This window comes from Carassius gibelio, chromosome A5, assembly GCF_023724105.1.
Source record: "Carassius gibelio isolate Cgi1373 ecotype wild population from Czech Republic chromosome A5, carGib1.2-hapl.c, whole genome shotgun sequence".
Classification (NCBI taxonomy): domain Eukaryota; kingdom Metazoa; phylum Chordata; class Actinopteri; order Cypriniformes; family Cyprinidae; genus Carassius; species Carassius gibelio.
Window position 1 is genome coordinate 11,682,927 of NC_068375.1, and position 14,213 is coordinate 11,697,139.

The 14,213-nt window shown below is 36.4% G+C and overlaps 1 protein-coding gene across 4 annotated transcripts; it reads right to left on the reverse strand.

Moving 5' to 3' along the window:
* Nucleotides 1-293: 293 nt before the first annotated feature.
* On the reverse strand, nt 294-14,056 carry LOC127993657 (protein prune homolog 2). 4 transcript variants are annotated; one of them, XM_052591740.1, is made up of 11 exons: nt 13,988-14,056; nt 10,420-10,496; nt 9,952-10,152; nt 9,697-9,873; nt 4,502-4,604; nt 4,227-4,358; nt 4,029-4,115; nt 3,437-3,535; nt 2,959-2,997; nt 2,823-2,867; nt 294-2,165 (listed from the first exon to the last, which is right to left on the reverse strand). In XM_052591740.1, the coding sequence occupies exons 2-11, from the start codon at nt 10,472-10,474 to the stop codon at nt 2,138-2,140; spliced, it is 966 nt and encodes a 321-aa protein (XP_052447700.1). In that variant the 5' UTR covers nt 10,475-10,496; nt 13,988-14,056; the 3' UTR covers nt 294-2,137. The 4 variants fall into 4 exon arrangements, with proteins under 4 accessions (XP_052447700.1, XP_052447699.1, XP_052447703.1 ...); XM_052591739.1 differs by lacking the exon at nt 13,988-14,056 and adding an exon at nt 11,714-11,859; XM_052591743.1 differs by lacking the exon at nt 13,988-14,056 and adding an exon at nt 10,845-11,001.
* Nucleotides 14,057-14,213: the final 157 nt, after the last annotated feature.

Consider the following 14,213-nt stretch of genomic DNA (forward strand, 5'->3'; position numbering starts at 1 on the left):
GCAGCTCGGGGACGTGCAGGAGGATAAGTCTTTTTTATCTCTTTCGTCTTTGTTTTGAATTCACGTGTGTGAGTGATTTTTAATTTGGAATGTGTAGCAGAAGTACAAATGAGCCCGGAAATACAAATTGAGTGAAAATGTAAAGTATTAAACTGGTATTGAACCAAATTTTATGATGGTTTGCATTGTTTACTAATCAAATAATACCTAAAAAAAAAAAAAAAAATGTGATTTTAGAAAGAAATATACTAAGTGTCAGAATATTACATAAAATTGCACCAGTAACACAACTATTCAGATAAGATTTCAATTTATTGATTTACTCTGCAATATGACATACATCTCAATCTCAATATGCTTTGCTGGAAAAGGCCTCTGGATTATCGTTCATCTATATATACCATGTTCAATAGAATTTCAATCTAAAAGGATCAGATATCAGCATCCAGGGACACATGCACTGATACAATCACACATAATGTCTCTCATATATTCACAAAGACCTGCACACTTAATTTGAATATTGTGTTTTACAGCAATCTTTTTTTTTTGTCCAAAACCTGTTAGCAGGAATAACTTTGGAGACCTAACAGTATGTAAACACATAAACAGACAATTACACACGCACACACAAACCTATACACATACACAGCCTCACACACTGACACAAGAGGAGTTTGAAAGTAGACAGAGCAGTCACAATGTGAAACCCTCTGATACAGCATGCTCTTAGGATTTTACAGATCTTTGTGGCAAATATTTGTAACTTTATACATGGTAAACACTCTAAAAGACATCAAAGTTCTGAAACACTTTGGACTGATTTTAGTGTGAGCACAAGACCAACTAATGCATCACTATGGCTTATGATTCTTAAAGGTGAAGTGTGTCATTACAGCCCCTAGTGGCTCCAAAGAGAATTTCACAAATAACAATTTATATTTCTGAACACAATGCCACAAGGTGGGAGTCAAAAGTAATTTTGTGCAACTGTTGGGTTTTGGAATAAAAATCACATACATTTTCACCATTGAAGAAAATATTTTAAATAACTTATACAAAAATATTAAAGCCAGACCTACTGTGAGCTACAAGGTTGTTGATCAATGCATTAGATGCTTTTGTTAAAGCCATAATCCTTCATTATTTTGACTTCTGATTTTTTTTTCCTTTTTTTTATCCCTATAGGAATTACTAGGGTGAATTACTTCCGTAACCAAGGCTGCTGAAAAATTGAGCAGGCACTGCTGAACTGTTGAATATAATGTTTTATATTAGCAAGCATTGGGTTTCACAGATGTTCTAAGCTGCCTGTTGTGGCAATATCCACTACTGTTAAAAAGGAATTGGCTGAGCCAGACATGTTTGACTGCTCAAATTATGAAAGAACATTTTGAAAGAAAAGTTTTTATGTTACATTGTTCAGGAAGTCAACCTGGACCTAAAATAATAGAGAAAGCATTTTAGCATAACACACTTGACGTTTAAGAACTACAAATGATTTCTCCCTGCTGACCGTGAACTGATACATATAAAGTGATATGAGGCGTTGTTTAAATTTAAACCTGACTCATATTGTTTCTGACAATGGCAATAATTAACTAGTGCTCTATTTTCTGTGTTTCCAAGTCATCAATTTAGCATGAGAGGGTAGAGAGTTAGCATTAGTGCTAACAGGGTGCTACGCATTGTCTTTGTGTAGAGAATAACCGTGCATGCACTAATATTAATACAGAGCCTTTGTACATGCTCCAATTAGAAAAAAATACCTGACGGTGAAAATTATGAGCCTCAAGGGGAAAAGTACAACATGATATTATTGCTAAAATGCCTCTCATGCATAATTCAAGTAACAAGAGAAACTTTTACATGACAACAAGAGACAAAGAGTGATTCAAGCGTTGCACTGGTTTAAGCTACTGTTCTGTGAGAAGAATCATTACATTTGAGGTGATTTGTGTTAAATAACATGTGGTGCTAAACTATTCATCCAAGCACTGTGAGATACCAAAGCAGAAAAATACCCTTTTGTCTTATTTTATGCAGTTATTGCATCCACATCAGTGTGAATCATTACAATTTGAAATACTCAAAACCCTTACAGACACATTGTTCTTTCACCCACAGCCAATGGCTCTTAGGAACTGCTCGCATTGGGTTGAGCTCTGAAACAAATGTTTTAAAAATTAATTATTATTAACAATTATATTATTATTTAGTATTATTTTAAAAAAAAAATTTGAATACACTAGTCTATATGAAACAGAATTCACAACACATAGTATCTCCAAGTAAAATATATATATATATATATATAGTACATATCCTATTTCACTTGGAGAATATCAGATGACAGAACTTTCATTTTTGGGTGAACTATCCCTTTAAAATAAAATATTTATAATAATAATAATAATTTTGGATAATACTTTTTTCAGAAATGACTGGATTGTAAAAAAAAAAAAATATATATATATATATATATATATATATATATATATATATATATATATATATATATATATATATATATATATATATATATATATATATATATATATATATATATATATATATATATATATATTCCATAGCAGAACAGAGAAAGAATTGACTGAGTTTGCTGTGGGTTATAGAGGCTCAAGTTCACCATTGATAGCATAATTTTTTCATTATTGAAAACAAATTAAAAAAATAAATGGGGGTGGGATAGCATGCACTGCTGAATCGTGTAGCATGAGAAACATGTAAAATGTTAAATGACTTTAAAAAACAATTATTATGCTGAAATAGCTATATGTTATATGATTAATAAATCTCACATTGATTCTTGTGGAATCTCACTTCCTTGGAGAAAGCTGTGGATTCTTCATAAAGAAATGAAAAAGATACACAAGTTCACATATAACCAGAGCATTATATTACAGTATGAAGACAACAAACATCTACAATACTCACTTAGAGCTCTCTGCTGCTTCCCGTAACTCCTCATCCAGTCTAGAGAGGCAAAGATGAACTCAGTAGCTATTCATTATATTTTAGCTCAAAAACATTCTTTAAAATTAATTAAAATGAAGAATATATAAAACAGTGAAATTCACTAATTATATTTGTTTATACTTCACTTAAATACTTTAGTTTATAGTGGTTTATTAGACAAAAAAGGTTGAGAACTCTTGGTAAAGCATATAAACCATAAACATTGCACTTCGCCCCAGCGTTTTAATGTCTGTTTCCATAGAAATGTGTCTTCACAGGTTTTAAATTATTGAGTCACAACTCCAGTACAGATTTTCATAAACACGTCTTCATCAGCTACAGCTCTCAGCTGATCAGTGACTTGATGCTTCCTCTGTTTACTCTTGTATTGCACAGAGCATTGCCCAGAATAGACTGCCATACATTTATATTAGTAAGTCAGTTAAACGTGGCTCACCTGATGATACACTCAGGTATGTGGACGTGCTGCATTGGGATGAGCTCCTCTAGTTCTGCTAAGCTGTTCACATACTTGATCTTACTGCTGAACTTTGAGCTGGAAAACATTCATGAATCAGGTTTATTTAGTTGGTCTTTGTTTCCAAAACCAATATTTTGCACAGTTCCGGTCAAAAGGGTGCACACATATATTCTATTGTTATTATTATTATTATTATAGAATGAAGTAATCATTTACACTACCTTTCAATGTTTGTTTTTTTTTTAGCTTTTTTAAAGACGTCACTTTTGCTTACTAAGGCTGCATTTATTTGATCAAATATACAGTAGAGACAGTAATACTATGAAACAATATTACTATTTTCTATGTTAATATAAAAAGTAAATGCATATATGCATATATATATATATACATATACATATATATACATATATATATACACATATACATATATATATATATACATACATACATATACATATATATATATATATATATATATATATATATATATATATATATATATATATATATATATATATATACACACACATACGTCTGTGAGTGTGTGTGTATTTTTGTTATGTACCTGATAAACGGTTTCGTGATGGCTAGAATTGTCCTAATGAACCATGATGGGTGAACAATGATGAATGATTTTAAGTTCTTTCTTAGCCTGAAAAAAAGTGTATACAACAACATTACTCTTCATTTCTTTTTAAATATACTGTATATATTGTGAATTGCACAGACAGTATATTTAGCGGCTAAATAACATACTGTATACCTCCTATCAATCATCTGATAGCATCTCTTGAGCCAGTTTAAGCCAGGCATCCTCCTGTGTGGAGTGGCTCCATTCAGGTACACAATCATGTAGTCCTCTGCTACCATGAGCTCTAGTGTACTGATAACATACCTGAGGAGTAATTCACATTCATTTAGTGATTTATTCTCTATACAGGTGATATTATTCTATTTGATTAACAAGCCTCGTGTTATAATCTGACATCAAGTCAACTGACTGGCCCAAAAATTCATGTCTTATCCGACAGAACTCACAAGAACAGGTTCTCCATGATCTCGTGATAGTCCTCTCTGTCACTGTCAGGAAGGAAGCATGCAGCAAACACGATGATAGCACTTGTGCCATTGCCATAGTAGCCTGTGAGTGAAGAAAATAACAGTTTTGAAGGTTCCCTGAAAAGAGTCACGGCTGTTTCATCATATTTATTCATTGCTCAACACAATTTAAAAGCAGAATACTGGTTACTCTTTTGAAAACGAAGTGTGCTTAACTTAAATGTGCACTTGTTGTGTACTTTAAATCTTAATGGTATTAAACAATAAAAAACTGTAATTGTAGTTAAGATAATATAAATTTAGTAAAAGTACTTAAAGAGAACTTTCATGTTCTTAAAGAGAGTACACTTTCATGCCTGTTTCTTAACCCTTATTTTGATGTGTTTAGTAACATATTAGCACACAAGTTGAGTACTTGATTATAACTGTAGATGTGTCCTGTTTAAAGTTAAGATAATTTAAATGTACTAAATCGGAACTTCATTATTACAAATGTGTAATTACAAATAGTTTTAAATACACAACATACATGTTTTAATAGAAATTAGTTTATAAAATGACTCAGATGAGGAATACAAGCGATTTATCATAAGGACACAATAACACAAGAAGGGTTAGCAATACAAAGTTTCATATGAAGATGTTCTTAAGTCCTACTTAAGCAGGTCAAAAAATCACTTTAGAGGTCAACTAATTGCATTTCATATAAATTTAAACTATAATACATTTTAATTCTTTATACATGACATAACATTCAGTTCGCACTTTCGTATTGTAGTTGCTTTGAGAGTTCAAGCAACTACAAAAGAACTGTAAGGAGTACTTGATAGCGATTCAGAATTGCTAACTCCCAGAGTGCATTGGGACATGAATAAATTATGCAATTGCTTTGCTTTGTTGTTGTTGTTTTTTTTATTTGTCCATTTTATTTGCTATCTTGTGTCCATAGTAGTACAACAAAAAGAGCAAATAAAATGGTTATTGTTACAATTAATAAAATTTAATTGTTACCATTGTTGTATTTGCAGCTTTTTCTTTGTATAGATTGGCCATTCATCCACATGCAAGTGCAGTACCAGGTCACTGAAACTGAACATTTTTGAAAACTCTTGCCAGTGCAAAGATTTTTAAAAACTCTGGTTGCAGTGTTATCGTGACAGCGAAATCAGAGATTTTGGCTTGTGATGTTGGAGCATGCACTGTTATCTCCGCCAACTGGAAACTTTTGCAGGCTTCTGATTGGTCAACATGGCTTTAGGCCTACATGGCCTATGCTCTCAATGTCAAATGCAGAAATGTTAATCCATGCATTTGTGACCTCAAGGTTAGATTATTGAAATGCTTTATTTGGTGGTTGTTCTGCACGCTTAGTAAACAAACTACAGCTAGTCCAAAATGCAGCAGCAAGAGTTCCAGGAAGTATGAACATATAAGCCCAGTCCTGTCAACACTGCACTGGCTCCCTATCAAACATCGTATAGATTTTAAAATATTGCTTATTACTTATAAAGCCCTGAATGTTTTTGCACCTCACTATTTGAATGAGCTCCTTTTACATTATAATCCTCTACGTCTGCTACGTTCTCAAAACTCAGGCAATTTGATAATACCTAGAATATCAAACTCAACTGCAGGCGGCAGATCCTTTTCCTATTTGGCGCCTAAACTCTGGAATAACCTACCTAACATTGTTCGGGAGGCAGACACACTCTTGCAGTTTAAATCTAGATTAAAGACCCATCTCTTTAACCTGGCTTACACATAAATCCGTCAAAGGATTTTTAGGCTGCATTAATTAGGTAAACCGGAACCGGAAACAATACCCATAACACCCGATGTACTTTATACATCATTAGAAGAATGGCATCTACGCTAATATTTGTCTGTTTCTCTCTTATTCCGAGGTCACCGTATCCACCAGATCCAGTACGTATCCAGATCAGATGGTGGATCAGCACCTAGAAAGGACCTCTACAGCCCTGAAAGACAGCGGAGACCAGGACAACTAGAGCCCCAGATACAGATCCCCTGTAAAGACCTTGTCTCAGAGGACCACCAGGACAAGACCACAAGAAACAGATGATTCTTCTGCACAATCTGACTTTGCTGCAGCCTGGAATTTAACTACTGGTTTCGTCTGGTCAGAGGAGAACTGGCCCCCCAACTGAGCCTGGTTTCTCGAAAGGTTTTTTTCTCCAATCTCTCACCGATGTAGTTTGGTTCCTTGCCGCTGTCGCCTCTGGCTTGCTTAGTTGGGGTCACTTCATCTACAGCAATATCCTTGACTTGATTGCAAATAAATGCACAGACACTATTTAACTGAACAGAGATGACATCACTGAATCCAATGATGAACTGCCTTTAACTATCATTTTGCATTATTGACACACTGTTTTCCTAATGAATGTTGTTCAGTTGCTTTTGTAACGGAGGCCAGCGAGTAGTGCTGTGCAGGTAAACCTCACTCCCCGAACTCAAATGACGCACTAGCGACAGATGCTAGTGGCTGTAGCCAACTTTGGTTACATTGGTGCCGTGACCCGGATGGGAGTGAGGTTTAGGGGGGGGAGTGTGACGGAGGCCAGCGAGTAGTGCTGGTAAACCTGCACTCCCTGTGCAGGTAAACCTCACTCCCCGATCTCAAGTGACGCACTAGCGACAGATGCTAGTGGCTGTAGCCATTTAGCCTCCTCGTTAGTGCGTCCGCCTCCCATGCCAGAAGACCCGGGTTCGAGCCCCGCTCGGAGCAAGTGCGAGGAGCGTCACAGAGGACCCGGGTGAGAGGGGTTACACTTTGATGCAATGTATTTTGTTTAAAGCGCTATATAAATAAAGGTGACTTGACTTGACTTTAGAGTTGAGATCATATCACCACCTGTTGGCTTGGCATGCTTTTGACAGTGCTTCATAGCCTGCTTTTAAGTTCCCCAGTCATAGGTTCATTTCAATGCTGCAATGGAATCATCGTTATGGGAACAAGTCCGGTATGACAAATGTCTGAAGCCCTTATACTGTTCCATCACACCATATGTCATGTGTGCTCATATGTGCATACTGCACTGTATTTCATCAGATTTCAATTCCTTCAGGAAAAAAATATTTTGTTGCCCGTTGAAAAGAGATTCTTGTGTTCTAAGCCAACTGTTTTATTGAGCAGTTTACTCCTCTAAGGCGGACACAATGGGTTTTCCGATATGTATGGGTGCATGCTACACTGACTCACAAGTAATGAAGCAGTCTTCCTACCTGTTTCATCGTATCTATTGTTATTGTGTTGTGATATCTTTGTTTGTAAGTGTTGCGCTCTTGGCAATACTGTTTTCTTCCATTTGAACTGGCTCCTCGAATGTAATCTGAATGGACCCTGTTGTGGCTCCAGGGTGTCTGAGTTTTGAGTTACCTTGATGATTGGCTGATATTAGCTCAATCACACAAACTGTTTGGAGCAGTGTTTTTGGCACTCAGTTGGTTCTTACCCCAATTGAATGGCTGTCACATTTAGATCAAGGACAGACAACATGGCTGTGGTCTCATACCTGGATTTTCGGAGAGGATTATGCTCTCGTTCTCGATTTATCTTTTGTTTGGAAGGCCTAGTAGGCCACCTATTTGATCTGTTTAAGTCTGTGTCAGATAACTTTTGAACCTTAAGACAGTTTTTGGGTGATCCTATCCTCTCTTCGAGAATTGGGGATCCGGAGGCTCTATCAGGTTCTCTTGTATGGACTGGTTAAAGTATTACTACTGCCTAGGCTTGAGTTAATCTTAGAGCTGCTTCAGCTCCATTTGCTTTCAGCAAGTGGTTGGTGGAAATGTCCCCTGCTGATGCAGGGTCAGATAATGAAGTGCAACTTCTGAGTCTTGCCCGGTGAGGGCACTGAAGATCTATGTTGACAATACAGTTGCATGGCTCTACCAGTTGTTTGTGTGTTTGGTTCCAAGAGCAAAGGGTTTGCTGTCTCCAAACAGAGAATTTCACATTGGGTAGAGGAGAATGTCGCATTGGATAGAGGAGGCTATATGTCTTCTTATATGTGTTCCTGTAGATCAACTGGTAGAACATTGCGTTATCAGGTGTAAGGTTGGGGGTTTGATTCCCCAGGAACGCATGATAGGTAAAAATAGATAGCCTGAATGCACTGTAAGTCACTTTAGATAAAAGCGTCTGCTAAATGCATAAATTTAATTTAAATGTAATTTAATATGTCTGGCCTATGAGGCGTGTGTTTTGACTTTCCCTCTAGGGTTGCATGCTCATTCAATGAGAACAATGGCTTTTTCTCAGGCTCTCTTTAAAGGGCCTTTGGTGGAAGATGTCTGTGCTGTGGCAGTATAGTCCTCTCCTAGAACTTTCATCAAGTTCTACTGTGTGGACATGAGAATGGCTCCTGGCTCTTGACTCTTGGCTCCTCGGTCTCTTCCGGATGAGCAGACTCTTTCCTCAATCTTCCTGCTATGTTAGGTATGTCAGGCGTTATGGTTTAGCATTCCCATTGCGATGATGCCATCGCAGCATTGAAGTGAGCCTATGAAAGGCAACATCTCGGTTACATATGTAACCTTAGTTCCCTGAATAGAAAATTAGATGCTGCGATGCTGGCCTTTCCATACCTTCGATAGTGCTTCTTTTGTCATGTAGAAATCTGACACATATATGAGCATACGTGATGTATGCCCGGGCGGTGCTATGCTCTATTGGCCAACGAACTGGAGGGTTGGTATAAGGGCTTCAGACATTTGTCACACAAGAGGTATTCTAATAGCGATGGCGCCATCAAAGCATCTCGTTCCCTATTCAAGAAACCAAGGCAACATACATAACCGAGATGTTTTCGTGTGGACAGTAATTTTTTTCTTTTTTAAATGGAAGAAGGAAAAACCTTATAAAATACCTATATATTATATATTAAATATTATAAAAATACCTGTGTACATGTAGACATATCACTGCTCGAATAGCAAACAGTTTATTAAGAAGTCCATGTAAGTCCCTCAACAAAAATAAAAGCTTCACTTATTTAGTTATAAACACTCCATTGTTTTTGCCCCATAGACTTATATTGTAAGGACATACAGTACACACTTTTCTCATTTGTCTTTGCACGTTAAGAAAAGAGACTCTGTCTCTATAGTTTATTTAACCCACATATCTTTGAAATATTACTTTAATGTACCTCCATGTGATATGACTTTTTGATACGGTTCAATGCTCTTCATGTTGATGCGGTGCTCCTGCTCTCCAATGATGACCGTTCTCCAGAGTTTGGAATCCTGCCGCTCCTCCTGAGCACTGTATGTCGGAATGGGCTCAACTGCTTCTTTTACAGAATCTCTCTGGGATACTTGAGGTTCTGACAAATATTGTGTGTCAAGATATTGGTAATCTCTTTTTAATATTAAGCAATTATTTACAAGTTTTTATGTCCTACCTTCCCAGTCAATCTCATGGTCAGTGTAGTCCGCTTCATCAGGTGTGTCCAGATCATCCACATTGATGTCGAGGTCATCTGGTGTGTCGAACAGGTCATCCTCACTTTGGTCCAATGATAGACTTATACGAGGAGCCGACAGCTTCTTTCTCTGAGAGGACATGCCCTCTTGGCCCTGCAGGGGCAGGGAGGTGGGTGGAGCTAGTGGAAATCAATAAACATTTATCAAATGACCCATCTGTTCATCACATTATTTCAGCCTGGTTCATTTGAATATTGCTCCTAGACTGACAATGATTGAGGAATGTGTCATACTTGAGTACATCATTTAGCCTAACAAGACTGTGTAAAAGAAGATAATGTTATTTTACACATCTGATTCTGAATTTGCAACAGTCTTTGTAAAGGTCATCAGTCTTCTGATATCCTGAGGCATATTCTAGAAGGGTCAGTGTTTGTCAGTCTCACCTGGTCTACCCTCTGCCCCTTCAAAACTCATCTTGCGTTCATGAGTCTGGTCCATCCCCACATCGCCAGAAGGGGAACTATGAAAAACACATGCATAACCACTAAATATTATTATCACTGCACTCAAATCTTATTTGGGCAGACATAACAGGGAGCATTATAATAATGAATTGTATCACATAGTCATAGACTTCTAGTCAAATGTGCTTTACAAAAAAACAAGAAATCTGTAACAATTTATAATAATAATTAATTATGGAGCATTTTCACATAGACTTCCAGAAAAATGTGCTTTGCAAACAATACATTTAAAAAAGAAAAAAAAAGAAAAACAGCAACAACAGCTATAATAATAAGATAAATAACAAGGACTCACAGACAATAAGCAGTTTTAAATGCGTTTCAAGTAGTAGATGCGTGAATACCGTTAATCCGGAAATTTTGCAGTTCTTCAGTATGTTGTAATAACAGTCTTGCATTTGCTGCCTCTACAATATGCAACGAACTGACTGTGAACAGAAAATGTGGTCTGTATGATCTTATCTATTCTAGCAATCTCTCTATGCCATTCCTTTACCACTCCTTTTTGAAATTTAGAAACAGTGTGAAACCATGTGTGAATTTATGCATACACACAGTGCCACGTGAGAAGGGAAGCCTGTCTTGCGGGAATGTCTACAATAAGCTGCCAGATGGTTGCTTATTCTCAAACATAGAGTGTGTGTTGAAAGAGAGGAAGAGAGTGGTTGAGGGCGAGGGTGAAAGTGGAAAGGTCTGTTGTTCTCTTCTTCCATCAAGACGCCGGATTAATCCATCCATCCATCCTCCACAGCAGGAAACAGGAAAAGTGGGCAGGCATTATGTCATCATCATCAACCCTCTCTCCCCTCTTGTTTGTGAATCATTCTTCCGCCTCAGTGTCCACACACATTCACATTTACAAACATGCAATCGCACGCACATAGGCAAATAAACGAGCCGTACATGCAGAGGCATGAATTTGAATAATGACCAAAGCATCTGTGCATAAAGGCTGAAACCTTGTTATGATTAAACATGTTCTTGTATTCCATATGACAAACACTCATTTATGATTCGTATGCAAACAAACGCAGCTGCCCATCTCTTGCATCACAAAGGATGCTGATGCTAAACCTCTTCTGCTACCAAATACTCAGATGCATCACAAACAAATTCCCATCCCTCCCTTTTCCCCTCCCATCTCAATGCTCAAGGTTTCAAATAAAAACATGCTTCCTTCATCCCCTGAAAAAATTACCATTATTGCACTCACCACCACGGCTGAGGCACAGTTCTGTCTCCTGCCCTGGGATTCAGATTATGGATGTGTGTCTGTATCTCTCAGCGTCAGTGATACTCGGCTCACCCACTGCCTTGAGCCTCCACCATTTTGTGGTCATGTGACCCTGTTAAGCTCCAAATAAGGGCGTGAGGCTGTTCTCTCCGCCCAGAGCTTGAGATACTCAGCAGCAGCAGCACTGCTGTGAGGATAAATGAAGCTGATGGGTCTGACTGCACAGGTGAACTGTGAGTGAGTCTGACTGTGCAGATGATTAAAGAGACATGAATGAGTCTGTCTGTGAGACCCAGAGATCTTCACAGAGCCCATTCATGCTCATTAAAGAAACTGAAGCCTTTGAAACTGAATGTCCCTTTTGAAAAACAAGTACTCTAGCATCCTTCTAAAAAGTGGACTTAGCGTGAAAATAATATACTTTAAAATAATGTACTTCGGCGCATACTAAACGTAATGTTTTGGACACTTAATTGCATGTAAATCGCAGTTACATGACAACATCTTATAGTTTAAATTTATATTTGCATTTAATATAAATTTGCATGAATAAAGTAAAATATGTTTTAATGTAATTTCTGTTGAAACTTGCATGTTGTATTGTATTTAACTATATTTCAGTTTAGTATATTAATTTTAAACAACAAATATTGTAATTTGTGTGTGTTTGTGTGTGTGTATGTGTATGTGTGTATGTGTGTGTGTCATTATCTTGCCTGTTGTACCCTGTCTTGTGTTTGGACTTTTGAGTCACTTCCTGTCTAGAGTGTCATTTGTAGTCAACTTGTAGTCCTATTGTTTTATTGGTTGTCTTGATTCCTTTACCAGGTGTGTCTTGTTACCTTTTTATCCTGTTTGCGTCTCTGTGTATAAATACCCCAGTGTTTCATTAAGCTTTGTCAGTTGTTTAATGCCTCTGCCCTTGTCTGAGTTTCTTGTTTTACCCATGTTGGATTATTTGTTGGTTCCTGTATTTATTAAACTTCTGCACCTAGATCCTCACCTCTGTTTGCCTCATCTCTACAACATTACAGTGTGTGTGTCTCATAAACACTGCCATTTCATATTACACCCCAAAGTAAAATGAAATATATATATATATATATATATATATATTAGTAATTGAAGCATAAGGATCACTGAGATGCATAATTACATTATTTCTGTGACAATTTTGACATTTTCATAGCAGATTCTCATTCACAAAATGTGAGAAAATATAATTCTTGCTACTTTATTGTGAAAATAATGATATTTATATTATAATCACTATTACTATTATTAAATTTTTATGGTCATGGTTATGATCATGGTAGGATTGGTAGTACATTAACCATTATGTCTAGACAGAATAAATCAAACAGCAATTAGAATGGTGGATGTATGTTAAGATTAATGTTAATCAAGAAATATAAGGGATAGTGTATATGTGACCCTGGACCGCAAACCCAGTCTTAAGTGTCAATTTTCCAAAATTGAGATTGATGCATCACTTGAAAGCTGAATAAATAAGCTTTCGATTGATTTTTTGGTTTGTTATGATAGGACAATATTTGGCTGAGATAAAACTGTTTGAAAATCTGTAATCTAATGGTGGAAAAAAAATACATTTAAGAAAATCGCCTTTAAAGTTTACATTTTTTTTAATTAAGTCCATATTACTAATTTAAAAATGAAATTTTTATATATTTATGGTAGGAAATTTAAAAAATATCTACATGGAACATGATCTTTACTTAATATCCTTATGATTTTTTTGCATAAAAGAAAAATCTATCATTTTGACCCATGTATTTTTGGCTATTGCTACAATTATACCCCAGCGAAGTTATGTACTAGAGGGGCACATATTATGATGCTTTGCTTTCCATGTTTTCCACTATTATAAACTTTTTCACAGTATACTACAGTGTAACTAATCATTTAAGATATATAAAATATATTCCATGTAGTTTCCAAACTAAAACAAGCTCATTCTCTAATGTACATACTCGAATAATATAGTATTGTGGTCACTCTGCCTTATACTGTAAACTGCCATTTGCTCTCAGTTGATCATTCACTTGATCACCCATAAAGATTCACGATGTTGAATCTGCTCTGTGAATGTGTCCATAGAAGAGTTCACACCTGAAACCACGAGGTAAAACTGACCCAAAGTTCTGTTGTTTCCGGCTTTATCACGATTCGTCAATTTCTATTATTTAAGATCTCCAGTGTTGAGAAAACTGTGTTGTGTGTTCAGCCACTCACCAGCTTTCTGTTGCAAGTCTCTTGAAAGTGTTAAAGGAAGCAATGGGAGGTGCTCTATGACCTCTTACACAAAAAGTGTTTGGTCCAATGTTCATCTCTACAGCAACTGTCCCACACCTGACGTAACTAAGTGTAAAGTTATAAATCACTGCTGCAGTTATAGATTCGCTCTTTAGCTTTGCTGAACAATCTCAGCACTCAAAAAGAAACACTTACACACATTTAA